The sequence below is a fragment of the Jaculus jaculus genome, chromosome 6, assembly GCF_020740685.1.
Source record: "Jaculus jaculus isolate mJacJac1 chromosome 6, mJacJac1.mat.Y.cur, whole genome shotgun sequence".
Classification (NCBI taxonomy): domain Eukaryota; kingdom Metazoa; phylum Chordata; class Mammalia; order Rodentia; family Dipodidae; genus Jaculus; species Jaculus jaculus.
In genome coordinates, this window is record NC_059107.1 from 166,603,077 (window position 1) to 166,618,936 (window position 15,860).

Consider the following 15,860-nt stretch of genomic DNA (forward strand, 5'->3'; position numbering starts at 1 on the left):
GCTGTATTGTTACACAATATACTTGTATTACATTGGTGGGCAGAAAATAAGGTATGCATCTTAGGGGGCTGGAGACATGGCTTGGTGGTACGTAGGGGCTGAGAGTGGTGGTGCACACCTTTAATCCCAACACTGAGGAGGCAGAGGTAAGGATCACTGAGTTTGAGGCCAGCCTGAACCTACATAGTGAATTCCAGGTCAGCCTGGACTAGAGTGAGGCCCTACCTTGAAAAAACAAAAAACAAACAAAAGTACTTCAGGGTGGGCTGGAGAGATGGCTTAGGGGTTAAGCGCTTGCCTGTGAAGCCTAAGGACCCCAGTTCGAGGCTCGGTTCCCCAGGTCCCACGTTAGCCAGATGCACAAGGGGGCGCACGCGTTTGGAGTTCGTTTGCAGAGGCTGGAAGCCCTGGTGCACCCATTCTCTCTCTCTCTCCCTCTATCTGTCTTTCTCTCTGTGTCTGTTGCTCTCAAATAAATAAATAAAAAATTTAAAAAAAAAAAAAGTACTTCAGGGAACATGGATGCTAGAGAGGAGCAGGCCAAGGTTCCTGAGTGGCCCCTGCCCTACCAGGTTCTTTGTAACATGCACGAATACAGGGCTGGGCTGTGAAACAGAGTTGAGACTGGAGCAGAGAGAGGCACTTAAGAGCTTGTAAGGTCCTGGGGCTTCAGAGACTTGAGAGATAGGATCGGGCTGCCCATGGGGCACAGGACCCAGCTACAACTTCCATCCTCACAGGAACATAGGCCAGGGACTAGGAAGAGAGGCAGGATCTCTAGATAAGATCAAGTACAAGCTGGGAGATGTAGCCTGTGGGTATGGAAGTGGTAGCAGAGCCTGGGTGCCGTGCCCACTCCAGCAGCTTATCACTGGCGGGGCCTGGAGCACAGCTCAGACCTAGCTTCCCAACCATGACTGCAGTCTTAAACTGCCTGTGGAACTTCTGGACATAGGCAGCCACTGTATCAGCTTCCAAGTTAGCAAGGAGGTGTATAGTTGTATCCACTAACCCTGGGCCAGTACTTTAGGAAATGCAGGTGATCCCCTGTCCTTAGGTACTCTGCTCATGCTTTGCTGAGAAGCCTTTTCAGATTGTGTGCGTGGAGCTTACATGTGTGGGAGGTAGGATGGGTCTCAGGGTCCCGACTTCCCAAATACTGTTCTCTGCTCAGCCTCTATTTAAGGAAGGGCTTTTGCTCCCTAAGCCTAGCCCTGAAAGTCCCAGATGGTGAGGCTGTCCCGGGCAGCTTGGTTCTCGAGGGAGCCATAGGGAAACAGAAGAGCTACTGAGCCCATTACTCGCCAACCCCATGCATTCTGGAATTCTGACCTGACTAGTGGCCAGGAAGGCAGTATCTTCAGCACGCTGGACTTAGCACCATGATGACTGACTCCCCACCCTGGTGAACGGCGCTAAGAAACTTTACCAGCTCTAAGAACTGGATGGTGATAAAGAAACTGGTCAAGGTGATCAATAAGCCTTGGCCAGAAGATGCAGGACTCCACTCTGGCCCACGTACTGGTCACGGGCAGCAACGCACAGGCCCTGTACTACAGCAGGCTGTGTGTTCACGTTCGCTTGACCCAGATTCAGGAAACCTAAGCGCCACAGCAGCTGGGCCTGAGCAGGCGGAATCTCACACCAATTACCTGCTGCAACCCGTATGAGCACAGAGGCGGGACACAAGAAGTCATCACTCTTGCTCGGTCCAGCCCTATAATCCCTGAGCTACCAGTAGGTACTCTGGAGGGCTTCCTCGAGGAGGCTCTTGCACCTCAATGGTGTGGTCAGGACGCCGCCGGTAGTCTTTTGGAGACATGACTTTGAGCAGGTGAGTCTGGCACGTGTCACCCGAGGGCTTCAGGATCCGGTCGGCAGCATGCTCAGATCCGGAAAAGACGCTCCCACCCTCCGCTTCCAGCCCGCGGAACACACGAACGAGCGAGTCCACTAACTAGGGCCAAACTTTGGGGGCGCGGCCGCGGACAACACTACCCGCCCCCGATTGGGCTGAACGGCCGCGAGGCGGGGCTTCCGGTAAGGGCGGCGGGGCTTCCGGTAAGGGCGGTGAGGCTTCCGGCGGCGCGAATGGCCCCGCTTAGGTGCGCGCTGGGCGCCTCGCTTGCGGCGGCCCTCTCCGTGCCGTCGTTCCCCGGCCGCGCGCGCCCGTCGCCTGCGCTTGGCTCGTTCTGGGCGGCTGCCATGGAGACCCCGCCGCGCTGGCTGGCGGGGCTGCGCTTTGACAACCGCGCTCTGCGCGCGCTGCCGGTGGAGACGCCGCCGCCCGGCCCCGAGGGCGCGCTGTGGGCGCCGCGGCCGGTGCCCGGGGCCTGCTTCAGCCGCGCTCGCCCCGCCCCGCTGCGGCAGCCGCGCCTCGTGGCTCTGTCGGAACCCGCGCTGGCGCTGCTGGGGCTGCGGGCCGGCGCCGAGGTGGAGGCCGAGGCCGCGCTCTTCTTCAGCGGCAACGCCCTGCTGCCGGGCGCCGAGCCCGCCGCGCACTGCTACTGCGGACACCAGTTCGGCCAGTTCGCCGGCCAGTTGGGCGACGGCGCCGCCATGTACCTGGGCGAAGTGTGCACGGCGGCCGGCGAGCGCTGGGAGCTGCAGCTCAAGGGCGCCGGCCCCACGCCCTTCTCCAGGTGCGCGGCCCTTCGGCTAACTATATGGGTGGGACGGAGATGCCCAGCAGTGCTTATCGCCTGGTAGAGCTGCTGCGAACCTGGGAAAGCTCCCTGGAGGGGTTGAAGTATGGAAGGTGGAACGTCCTGAGCCACGGAACGGCTTTTTGTGAAGCGAGGCCCCGAGGCCGGGCCGGGGAGGTAGAGGACAGGGAATTTTAGGCTGGGCCCGCTTACTGTCAGCACTTTGGAGAGGGCACCGCAGCCTCTTCTGGCAGGTCGTGCCGAAGCTCTGATGGCTGTCCAGGCTGTTGTCATAAACACACCGAGGACTTTGGAGCCACTTCCACAAACGAGAGTCACTGTTTGCCCGGGCTCTTAGCCCAGGGGCCAGGGTTCAGAGGTGGCATCCCGGCACCCTTCCTCCAGTGCTACCCCGGCAGTTGGCTTCTAAGAGGCCTCCCTATCTCCCAGGTGGGGTCGGAGGGTTGCTCCTCAGGACCATCTTCTGTGATTCTCCCAAGCCAGGTGAACAGTGTTTGCATTCCTATGGGAGTACCTAAGTTGTCCAAGGAAGGCCTAGGTCTAGATCCAGGGAGCTTGTCCTTCCAAGCCCTGCAACCTGCACTTAGGTGTCCTGTTTCGATTTTTCACTACATAGTTCTCATACTCTTTATGTGCTTGTTGAGTGACTAAGAAAAATAACATGTACGCTGGGATTTTACGGTCGTTCTGAATCTGTACCTCGGGCTGGAGAGATGTCCGAGCGGTTAAGGCATTTGAGTCCAGAGCCTAACGACTCCGGTTTGATTCCCCAGTACCCACGTAAGCAAAATGCACAAAGTGGTGCATGCATCTGGAGTTCATTTGCAGCCGCTAGAGGCCCAGGTGCACCCATTCTCTCCCTCTGCCAAATAAAAATCTTTAAATCTGTACCTCACACTTACATCCCTCTTCCTCCAGTCACTAACATGCCTGTCACCCAAGCCAGATCCTTGGACTAGCCAGTTGTTCCTCAGTCCCCTTCCTCTTCATCCCCTCCCCTAAGACTTTCACCTCTGTCCTTACCAAGTTTACTGGGTCCCACCTGGCACTCCACTACCTACCTACCTCTGGCAACCTGCTTAGAGGTGTCTTCTGCCCCTTGAATTATGGTCAGATGTATCTGCCTGGAGCCTACTCATTCTTTGTTCATTTTGACATTTGTGTTCACAAATTATAAAGATGAGCCTTGTGAGAGTAATTTGCTCATAGAGGCTTTATTTTATCCTGGTGCTGAGGATTAAATCCATGTGTGCTAGGCTCCCACTGAACTACCTCTCTACCCATGAAAAAAGATGCTTTTGGGCTGGAGGGATGACTTAGTAGTTAAGGCATTTGCCTGCAAAGCCAAAGGACCCAGGTTTGATTCCCCAGGACCCACATTAGCCAGATGCACAAGGGGGTGCACGTGTCTGGAGTTCATTTGCAGTGACTGGAGGCCGTGGCGTGCCCATTCTGTCTTAACCTCTTTCTCTGTCAAATAAGTAAAAATAAAATATTTTTTTTTTAAATTTTATTTATTTATTTGAGAGCAACAGACACAGAGAGAAAGACAGAGGGAGAGAGAGAGAATGGGCGCGCCAGGGCTTCCAGCCTCTACAAACGAACTCCAGACGCGTGCGCCCCCTTGTGCATCTGGCTAACGTGACCTGGGGAACCGAGCCTCGAACCGGGGTCCTTAGGCTTCACAGGCAAGCGCTTAACCGCTAAGCCATCTCTCCAGCCCATAAAATATTTTTTTAAAGATGCTTTAGTTGGGTTTGGTGTGCACCCCGTTAGTCCCAGCACTCAGGAGGCATAGGTAGAAGGATCACCATAAGTTTGAGGCCACTCTGAGACTACGTAGTGAATTCCAAGTCAGTGTGGGCTAGAGTGAGACCCACCCTCAAAAAAACAAAAATGATGCTTTATATATTTTCCACAGTAGGTCAGCTATATGTTTCCTGTAAGAAAGAGACTTCTTGACTTTTACTCAGGCCTCATATTTCTGCATATATCAAAGTCTCTGGCCTCCACACTTGTCGAAGACTTGAGACAGGTTGGAGGTGGTTGTAGGGCCAGGGCTGCTAGAACCCTGAGCCATGCTGGTGGCTCCTTGCCCCTGCCTTCCAACTGCCTCCGCTGGAAAGACTTCAGGACAAGCCTCTTGGTGGGCTGAGCTGGACCTTGGTCCTGTGCAAAGCCCAGTGCTCAAGCTGTGCAGTAACTGTCCCCCACCAAAAAAATGTGGGGTGGAATGTTTTCAGTTTTATACAGCTGATGTTTAGTATGCTACTCATAATTTGATTGCTTTTTTTGTAGCCTAGGCTAACCCGGAACTCTATAACCACAGGCTAATCTCAAACTCATGGCAATCCTTGTACTTCCGTTATTTGTTTATTTTAGAGAGAGACAGAATGGGCACATCAGGGCCTCCAGACACTGTAAACAAACTCTGGATGCATGGCACCACTTTGTGCATCTGGCTTTATGTGGGTCCTGGGGACTTGAATCCTGGGTTATCAGGCTTTGCAAGCAGGTGCCTTAACTGCTGAGCCATCTCACCAGCCCTTGATTGCTTTCTTTTTTTTTTTTTTTTTCCCTAGTATTTAGTGGACAGCACTTGGGAGGCAGAGGTAGTAGGATGGCTGTGAGTTCAAGGCCACTCTGAGACTACATAATGAATTCCAGGTCAGCCTGGGCTGGAGTGAAACCCTACCTTGGGGAAAAAAAAAAAAAAAAAACAGAGTTTAACAAAAGACATTTTCACTGGGCAAAGTGGTGCATATCTTTAATCCCAGCACTCAGGAGGTTGAGAGGATGGCAGTGAAGTTGAGGCTTCTAGAGACAATTCCAGTTCAAGCTAGACTAGAATAAGACCCTATCTCAAAAAAAAAAAAAAAAAAAAAAGTTGGGTCTGGAGAGAGGGCTCAGCAGTTAAGATACTTGCCTGCAAGGCCTAACAAGGCAGATTCAATTCCCCAGTACCCACATAAAGCTAGATGCACAAAGTGATGCATAGATCGAGTTGTTTGCAGTGGCTGAAGTCCCTGGCACACAGTTTGCTTTTTCTCTGTCTCTCTGCTTGCATATAAATAAATTATTTTTAAGTCATTTTTACTGGTTTCAGTAAATGCCACTGTGTTGGGTTTTTTTTTTTAATTTTGTTTTTTTCGCAATTTTTATTAACATTTTCCATGATTATAAAAAGTATCCCATGGTAATACTCTCCCTCCCCCCCCCGATTTTTTAAAAATTCTTTGACATATAGCTATACATTTTCATAGGACATAATGTGATGACAGATAATGTATATCTTGTAACAATGTAATGACCAAATTAGGGTAATTAGCAAATCCATCATTTCATCCTTTTTATTTCTTTGTGAGGACAGCATTTAAAAACTTCTAAGGGGAGTGCTGAAGAGATGGCTCAGTGGTTAAATTGCTTGCAAAGCCAGACCTCCCAGGTTCAGTTCCTCAGTGCCCATGTAAAGCCAGATACACAGGTGCATGCGTTTGGAAGGGGTTTGCAGTGACAGGAAGCCCTGGCTCATATTTAAAGCAACAAAACTTCTAGGAATTATGAGGTATACATTACTAATAAATATTTTTTAAACTTCTAGGAATTATGAAGTATACATTATTATCAACTATAGCCCACTGAGTAATGTAACTTTAATACTTATTTCTCCTATTTTTTAATATTTTATTTTTTTGAGATTGAGTGAGTGAAAGAGTCAAGGAAACAGAATGGGCACACCAGGGTCTCTAGCCATTGCAAATAAACTCCAGATGCATGCCCCACCTTGTACATCTGGCTTTATGCAAGTACTGGAGAATTGAACATGGGTCCTTTGGCTTTGCAGGCAAGTGCCTTAACCACTCAGCCATCTATCTCTCCAGTTCCCTCCTATCTATTAATCACTCCCTCCCACTCTTTCCTCCTAGTCATAATTCCCGTTCCATAAACACATAAGATACAACCCGGGTATGGTGATGCACGCCTTTAATCCCAGCACTTGGGAGGCAGAGGTAGGAAGTAGGATCACTGAGTGCCAGGCCACCCTGAGACTACGTAGTAAAATCCTACCTCAAAAAACAAGCAAACAAAAAGAGACATAACAAGATACAACCCTATGTCAGTTCTCTAGCTCATTCATATTAATGGCCAGCAGTCTGTGTGACTTTTTTTTTTTTTTTTTTTGGTATGTATGTATGTGTGTGTGAGAGAGGATATGGGAGTGTATATAACAGAGTGCACATGTTGAATTCAGAGGTCAACTTTCAGGTCGGTCCTCACCTTGCCACCTTCTCATTTGAGGCAATGTTTCTCTCTGTATCTCTTATCTGCTATTCTTTGCTACACTCAATGCAAACTTCCAGGATATTTTCCTGTCTTTGTGTCACCTATCTTACCATCAGTGTGCTGGAATTACAGAAGCCCTCCATGGCTGCTAGCTTTTTTTTTTTTTTTTTTAAGAGAGTGAGAGAGGAGAGCGAATTGGTGCGCCAGTGCCTCAGCCACTGAAGTTGAACTCCAGTTGCTTGTGCCACCTAGTGGGCATGTGCAACCTTGCGCTTGCCTCACCGTGGTGTGTCTCATGTGGGATCTGGAGAGTAGTACATGGGTCCTTAAGCTTCACACATCTCTCCAGCCCAGCTTCTAGCTTTTTTATGTGTGGGCAGGTACTTAGGTTTAAGCAGCAAGCAATCTGAGCGATTTCCCCAGCCCCCGACTCTGATTTCTCTCCCTCCCCCTCCTCTCTCTCTCTATATATATATATGGATGGATGGATGAATGGGTGGGGGGGCACACCAGGGCCTCTGGCCACTGCAAACAAACTCCAGACACATGCGCCACTTTGTGCACCTGGCTTTATGTGGATACTGTAGAATTGAACCCAGGCCATCAGGCTTTATAAGCAAGTGCCTTTAATTGCTGAGCCATCAGGACTCTGATTTTTTTTTAATTTTTTTAAAATTTATTTTTGAGACACAGAGAATGGGTGCACCAGGGCCTCTAGCCACTGCAAAGGGACTTCAGATGCATTGTACATCTGGCTTATGTGGGATCTCAGTCCTTGGGCTTTGCAGGCAAGTGCCTGAACCGCTAAGCTATCTCTCCAGCCTAACTCTGATTTCTTTTTTTGTTCGTTTTGGGTTTTCGAGGTAGGGTTTCACTCTAGTCCAGGCTGACCTGGAATTCACTATGTAGTGTCAGGGTGGCTTGGAACTCACGGTGATCCTCCTACCTCTACCTGAGACTAAAGGTGTGTGCTACCATGCCCAGCCCAACTCTGGTTTCTTTTTTTTTTTTTTTTTAATGTTTTTGTTTATCATTTTTACTTATTTATTTATTTGAGAGCGACAGACAAAAAGAGGCAGAGAGAGAGAGAATGGGCACGCCAGGGTCTCCAGCCACTGCACACGAACTCCAGACACGTGTACCCCCTTATGCATCTGGCTAACGAGGGTCCTGGAGAATTGAGCCTTGAACTGGGGTCCTTAGGCTTCACAGGCAAGCGCTTAACTGCTAAGCCATCTCTCCAGCCCACCAACTCTGATTTCTTAATGAAATCATTTACCATATCTGTCAATCTTTTTTTTTTTAAGGTTTAAAATTTTTCATACAAGTATATAGTGTGTTGAGCATATTCTTACCATATTCCCCATCCTCCTTTTGGCTACGTTCCTTTGTTCTAGACAGTTTCATTTCTACCTTTGTGTCATATGTACATACACGATTATATGTATCTATATAAGATCTAGGAACCATAAATGAGAGAAAATATATAATATTGTCTGAAACTGGTTTACTTGGCTTAAAATGACTAATTATCACCTATCATATATAGTATACTACAAACAATATGATTTTTATTTATTTTGGCTTTTCAAGGTAGGGTCTCTAAACCAGGTTGACCTGGAATTCACTATGTAATAGTGTCAGGGTGGCCTTGAACTCATGGCAGTCCTCCTACGTCTGCCTCCCAAGTGCTGTGATTAAAGGCGTGTGCCACCACCTTGCATAATTTCATTCTTTATGGTTGAATAAAGTTCCATTGTGTGTGTGTATATATATCACTCTTTATCCATTCATAGTTTAACTATTATTTAACTATTTTGAATAGTGCTACAACAAACATTGATGTACAAGCATCTCTGGCATGTTGACTTGAAGTATTTTGGGTAAACACTCAGGACTAACATAGCTGGGCTATCGGGGACCTTTTTTTTTGTTGTTGTTGTTTTGTTTTTCGAGACCTTTATTCTTAAATAGACCCTTGCCTGACTGGCTGTGGCTGTGTGTTTGGTTTCAGACAGGCCGATGGTCGCAAAGTCCTACGGTCAAGCATCCGTGAGTTCCTGTGCAGTGAAGCCATGTTTCACCTGGGTATCCCCACTACAAGAGCTGGGGCCTGCGTCACATCTGAGTCCACAGTGGTGCGCGACGTGTTCTATGATGGTAATCCAAAATATGAAAAGTGCACAGTTGTGTTGCGTATAGCTCCCACTTTTATAAGGTAATGCTGGGGTCTATTAGGCCTATCTGCATGTGTTTGTGCACAGATCCATGCTTAGGCAACTAGAATGTCAAGCCAAGCCCACGAGCATGGGACAGCACCTGGATATAGTCAGGGTCCAGCCCTGGCACCTCAGGAATTCCAGCCTGCCCATGAAGTAGAATAGCTTTGTACCAATTGGGAGGATGTGCAGTGCAAAAGGCTCTTACTGTGTTCTGGGCTGGGGTCCCATTCTCTGTATGGATGATTGTGCCCAGCCCCCCCCCCACTTCAAGCCCTTGGCAAAGCCAGAGAGAATGAGGCTGGTCCAGGCAGAGTGGCTTGGGCAAGACACTGGGCCCATAGTGTTCTGTCCCTGAGCAGTGTCCTAAAAGGAAGAACTGTCTAAGCAAGCTTCAAGAAGATGCATGTACCTAGAAGTTTATGACCAAGAACCACCAAAAATTTCCACAAGAAAATAGCCTTGTTTAGTGTTACCATAAGCTGATATGTTCTAGTCCTTGTAATCTTCCTTCTAAATTATCCAGTGGCTTACTGGTCCTGTCTTACCTGGCTAGCTCAGATAGGTCTATGCTGTCACCCCAGTCTGGTGTCTAGCACTTTTAGGGCTGAGAATGTGAACCCAGAGCTGTCAAAAGTTAGCTGGGATGACCAGCCCAGGCTGTTAATTCCCCTGATAAGCTCCACCAGAGGCCAACTCTGCTTCTCTCTGGCTTTTTCTGACTTACTAGGGTATGGGGGACAGCCAGGGCTGATACCTGCTGCATCCTGGAGGTCATGATCACCCCCCCATACACACCCAACTTTGTTGGCATTTGCCTTAAGCAATTTTCATAGTGTCACTGACCTCTGCCCACCAGCTGTCAGTAGCATCCCCTATTATAATCACCTAAAAATGCCTCCAGGCATACCTGATGGGACCGTCGTCATGCTGAGAACACTGATCCTTGCAGATGCTGTGGTAGAGCCAACCCAGGTTATCCCCATGGGATGTGGGGTACACACAGAACCCTCAGTAGTGTTGGGGTTGAGAGATAGCTGTGGTGGTTCTGCTCTTTTTGGGCCTCCCACATGTCCCATGCAATGGGAACAGGCTGGTTGTTATTTGTTCACTCAGGATACTGTTTGTTTTGGGGCTACAAAGATCCCTAGCCACAGCTGTGTTTTCTGACCTGTTGAACATTGGGGTCTTCCCTACAGGTTCGGCTCCTTTGAGATTTTTAAACCCCCTGATGAGCACACAGGGCGGGCAGGTCCCAGTGTGGGGCGGAATGACATCCGGATCCAAATGCTTGACTATGTGATCAGCTCTTTCTACCCTGAAATCCAGGCTGTCCATGCCCAAGACAACAATAGTGTCCAGAGGAATGCTGACTTCTTCCGGGAGGTAGGCAGAAGCTTCATACCGATCTTCCCCATGGCCAAAGGTTGAGCCATTCCTGCTGCCAAACATAGTCACTTTGGCCAGGGAAAGGGGTTTTTCCCCAGTGTCACTGCCCTTCACTATGCCATTTTTGCCAGCCTTAGAACCCATCTGCTCCTGTGGCCTCAGGGGCTGGGCAGCCTAGAGGTGCTGGGCATATTCAACTTGTGTTGTGCAGTGAGGGCCTGCTAATGTTAGAAGAAAGACACCTGTACAGAAACACTGCTGGATATTGGATACCTCCCATGTGGGTCAGCACACCCTGGAACACCCATCTGATGTTCCAGGTGGGAAAACTGCCTGGCCAGGATCTAGGTCTACCTCCAATAGTGTCCACATGAATTTGATAGCTACATCTTTTATCATAGGAAGTTTAGGATGCCATATGGGAATATGGGGCCAGTAGCATTAGTGCGTATAGAGGAAGGAAAAAGACTCAGTCCAAGTTGGAGCACAGGGAGGGTAAGGTACAGAATAGTCTTCAAAGCATAGTTGCAGCAAAGGCCACATGCAGTCCTGTTGCTGTGTGGCTAGGGCTAGAGCACTGCAAGTGTTAGCAGTGATGCGGGCCAGCAGAAGTATTCACCAGGCCAGTGTCTACAAGACTATCCGTATCAGATTACACCACTGTCCCACCTCAGATACAGCATGTTGGACGTGATGTGACACTGGATAGGGTGCCAGCAAAAGCCCTAAGACTCAGCGTCACACGTGGGCGTAAAGATGGGCGGGTGACCTGGTCAGCTTGCTCTCTCTGTGTTTACGTCAGTGAAGTCTGGGGAGGCCAGTACTGCCAGGTTCCCAGGAGTACCTGTGGCTTTTGTAGAGCAGAGACCCAGATAGGCTGTGGCTTAGCTTAGGGGACTCATGTCAGAAAAGCTCTGGGCAATTGGGGTTAGGGGCATGGTGTAGTCCTGCTGTTGGGGCTCCTATTCTCAGGCCACAGTGGTGTCTGGTATCCAGAGACTGCCAGCTGGTTGGGTCATTGGGTTAGCAGCTAAGTTGGTAGACAGGTCCTGGCTCCCAATGAAGAGGTGCGACAGCAGCTTGCAGGGAACAGCAGCCTGGACACAGGTAAGTCTGCCTGACAATGTAGTGCTTCTTCTGCTGCTGCTATGAGGTCTTCTTCCTGGGGCTGAATCTGGGTTGCCTGATTTTCTGATTTACTCAGTTGATGAGCATATGAAAGAATAGATGGTGTGAGTTAGGTCATGCATCAACTCACGCAAAACTTTTGTTGTTTGGTTTTTTGATGTTGTGTTTCACTGTAGCCCAGACTTGAAATTTACTACATAGTCTTAGGGTATCCTTAAAGTGATCCTCCTACCTCTGCCTCCTAAGTGCTGGGCTTAAAGGCATGTGCCACCACACCGAGCAGAACACACTTTTTTTTTTTTTTTTGTCTTTTGAGGTAGGGTCTCATTTTAGCTCAGGCTGACACCCAGCCCCAAAACACACTTCTGAAACAGTGGTAAGGGGGTTACAGGGGGTCCTAGATTGAGAACCACTCAGATAAAATCCACTGGCATCCTAAAGAAATGGTGGGGATGGGAGGGGTCTGGGCTAACTTTAAGTCCAGTGGGCTTGGATGAGACCCCCAAGGAGGAAACAGCTAGAACCTGTCCTGCCCCAGGTGACACGACGAACAGCACGGATGGTAGCTGAATGGCAGTGTGTCGGCTTCTGTCATGGTGTGCTGAACACTGACAACATGAGCATCCTGGGCCTCACCATTGACTACGGACCCTTTGGCTTCCTGGACAGGTGATGCCTCTGGGATTGTAGATGGTAGGCCTCATGCAGCCTGCAGGCTTCCTCGAAATGGCCCCTGTGAGGGGCAGACAAACAGCACAGGGTCACAGGAGGGGTAAGCATGGAGCAGCTGGCATTTATGCTGCCTATGTCCCTTTCTTCAGTGTTTAGTTACCAGCAATGTCTGATCAGCCACTCGTGGAAGCAGAAATCCTCTGAAAGGTGGTGTTTTGTAGGCAGGGTCTCATTCTGTAGCCCAGACCATCCCGAACTCATAGTGACCTCCTACTGCAGCCTCCTGAGCACCAGCTTGTTTTTAGAGATAGGGTCTTGCTATGCAGTTCAGAATGTCTTGGAACTTTCCATGTAGCCCAGACTGGCCTTGGACTTGTGATCTTCCTGCTTCTGCTTCCCAAGTGAGCAAAGAAATAGGAGCTTGACATTTTAGAGCAAGTTCCTCTTCCATAGCCAGACTGAAGATGGGTCAAAGGGTGGAGGGAAGCAGGTAGTAAAAAAAGAGGACTGCATCTCACCCAGATAGACTAGGCTCCATGGGGCTTCACAGTCACTTACCTAGCCATGGGGCAGTGCCAATTGTGTACAAGTAGAAAAAGTACAGCCACAGCCCTCTCCCCACTCTGTGTCCCCTCTAACAGCACTGCTATGTGGCAGGTATGACCCTAACCACGTGTGCAATGCCTCTGACAATGCTGGGCGCTACACATACAACAAGCAACCTGAGGTGTGTAAGTGGAATCTGCAGAAGCTAGCTGAGGCACTGGATCCAGAGTTGCCCCTTGCACTGGGCGAGGCCATCCTGGCAGAAGAGTTTGACATGGAGTTCCAAAGGCACTACCTACAGAAGATGCGCAGAAAGCTGGGCCTAGTCAAAGTCCAGGAAGAGGAAGATGGGGCACTTGTAGCCAAGCTTCTGGAGACAATGCATCGGACTGGTAAGCCAGTAGGATGCACATCACAGAACCATTGCTAAGGGCAGATACTCATGTGTCCTGTAGCCATTTTTAGATGTTATGTAGCAGTTACCACTGTTATCTTCCCAACCTGAAGTTCTATCCCCATTTAAGCACTATCTACCTGGTACCGCATCCTGCTTTCCATTTATCTGAACTTGAGGGGCTTCAGCAGGAGATTCCCATGGGATTTGTTCTGTGACTGGCTTATTTCACTCAGCATACGGCTTTGTAGGTTCCTGTATGTTGTACAGCATGCGTAAGCCTCCCTTTAAAAATTTTTGTGTGTGTGCACACCAGGGCCTCTTACCACTGCAGATGAGCTCAATTCATGTGCCACTTTGTGCTTCTAGTTTTATGTGGTTACTGGGGAACTGAAACTGGGCAGGCAGGCTTTGCAAGTGCCTGGAACTACTGAGCCATCTTCCCAGCCTCTTATCCCTCATTTTCTCTGACTTTGGTTGATAGTTATCATTTTTGTGAAACTGGGTCTTGATATGTATTCCAGGCTGGCCTTGAACTTGCAAGCCATACCTTGCTTTTTATTTTGTGTTTATGTTCCTTAGAAGTTGCAAGGTTCTGTATGACCATGATGGACAGGTGTACCAAGTATTAGGATGGTTCAAGCAGGTACCTGGACTGAGGCCCCAAGCCTACCTTGTCCTACTCAGAGTCAACCCATTTTTCAGATGGCTTCCAAGGTCTTGGGGACAGATGGGATGGTGGTTAAGCAATGGGCTGGGAAGAAGTTGCAGGGTTCAGCTTTTGCCTCCCCACCCCTCAGCAGCTTATTTTCCAGGTGCTGACTTCACAAACACCTTCTATGAACTGAGCTTCTTCCCAACTGGGCCTGAGAAACCAAGCCTGGAAGAATTCCTGACCAGGCTGACCTCACAGTGCGCCTCTCTGGAAGAGCTAAAGCTTGCCTTCCGACCCCAGATGGACCCCCGGTGAGTGCCTCTTTGGAACTTGTTTCCAGAATGGGAGTAACATTTACATACAGCAGAGTATTGGAGAAAGAGCCAATGAGTACCTCATAGGTTTCTTGGGGCCCAGAGAGCTGCCCCACTCCTGGGCAGGAAGGACTGTCTAAACGTGAATAGCAAACAGGGAGACTGAGCACAAGCTGATTAGGATGGTGGTGGTTGACAGACATCCCATGCCATGTCCTAGGACACGAATGCCATGGCTAGAGTGCTTCTCGCACCCAGGAAGGGACATAGGAAGCACTCATACTGGCTTTCAAAGAACAAGACCAACAGCTGGTTACAAAAAAAGGATTTAGTGGGGAGTAGGACAGTGACTATCCTATACGCATTAAACTATGAAGGAGTCAGTGACCATCAGGAAGAAATGGCATTTTCTTAGGATATAGACACCCTCTCCAGCCAACTGTAGCACTGCCTGTGGTCAGGCTGGAAGCTGCTGTAGTACCTGGGCCATGTCCTGCTGTGAAGCCTGCTGCTTGGGAGGTGAAGTCCACATGAAACCCCAGGCTAAGGTACTGTCCATACCACTCTTCTCTGCAGGCAGCTATCCATGATGCTGATGCTGGCACAGTCAAATCCACAGCTCTTTGCACTCATTGGCACTCAGGCAAACCTCACAAAGGAGCTTGAACGTGTGGAACAGCAATCACGGCTAGAACATCTGAGTCCCGCTGAGCTACACAGCAAGAACACAGAGTGTTGGGTGGCTTGGCTCCAGGAGTACAGGTAGGCAGTGTTCAGTTCATCAGTATCAGGTTCTTGTGCCCGCAAATGACCCTGAGTGGGGGTGCAGGGGGATAGTTCCTGCTGGGAAAGACAATTTGGGGTGTGATTCCAGAGCCCGGCTGGACAAGGACATGGAAGGTGCCAGTGATACTGCTGCCTGGCAGGTCGAGCACACACGCACCATGTATGCCAACAACCCCAAGTACGTCTTGAGGAACTACATCGCACAGAATGCCATTGAGGCTGCTGAGAATGGAGACTTTTCAGAGGCAAGCACTGCCTGTCCTGACCCTGGGAGGGAGGGAGGGAGGGCTGGCATGGGACATCCCTCACCTGGTTTTCTTCTAGGTACGGCATGTGTTGAAGCTACTTGAGTCTCCTTACCACAGTGAGGGAGAGGCCACCAAGGAACTTAAGGCCATAGGCCCTGAAGAGGCAGCAGTTACCACTGGTGATCATCACTCCTATAGAAGCAGGCCACCCCTCTGGGCAGCAGAACTGTGTGTGACATGATCCTCATAGTGGCCTCTACACCTGAGTCTCTTGAGTCCTCCAGTGCTGTTGAGTTGCTGAGACCACTGGGCTACCTCAACCCACAGTCTCTTCATGGTGGCAGAGATCTCCAGTCAGACCCTGACCCATCTCTGTCTGATGCCAGCTCAGCAGTACCACCCTGGCCAGCCCTCATCTTACCCCTAGCACAAACTGCTCATATACGGACAAGGGCCTGTGTGAATGACACAGAGGGTTCAGGTGAACCTGTCTGTCCCCAGGAGCTGGGCACCTGCTAAACTTCCCATGCTTCTAAATAAAGCAATAGGTTTCTTGACC

At 49.6% G+C, this 15,860-nt stretch overlaps 2 protein-coding genes across 5 annotated transcripts in view; one reads left to right on the forward strand and one right to left on the reverse strand.

Moving 5' to 3' along the window:
• Positions 1-2,091: 2,091 nt before the first annotated feature.
• Selenoo (selenoprotein O) lies at positions 2,092-15,858 on the forward strand. The gene is made up of 9 exons (XM_045151844.1): positions 2,092-2,642; positions 8,965-9,168; positions 10,369-10,555; positions 12,225-12,355; positions 13,016-13,296; positions 14,114-14,264; positions 14,844-15,029; positions 15,142-15,298; positions 15,378-15,858. The coding sequence occupies exons 1-9, from the start codon at positions 2,092-2,094 to the stop codon at positions 15,549-15,551; spliced, it is 2,022 nt and encodes a 673-aa protein (XP_045007779.1). The 3' UTR covers positions 15,552-15,858.
• Tubgcp6 (tubulin gamma complex associated protein 6) overlaps positions 14,578-15,860 on the reverse strand; it is a 35,135-nt gene continuing 33,852 nt past the window's right edge. For 3 of the 4 annotated variants that reach the window (XM_045151842.1, XM_045151843.1, XM_004650402.2), the window contains exon 26: positions 14,578-15,110. The gene's annotated coding sequence lies outside the window, so the exon portion shown is untranslated. The remainder of the gene's footprint in view (positions 15,111-15,860) is intronic. The other variant, XM_045151841.1, reaches the window with a different exon arrangement.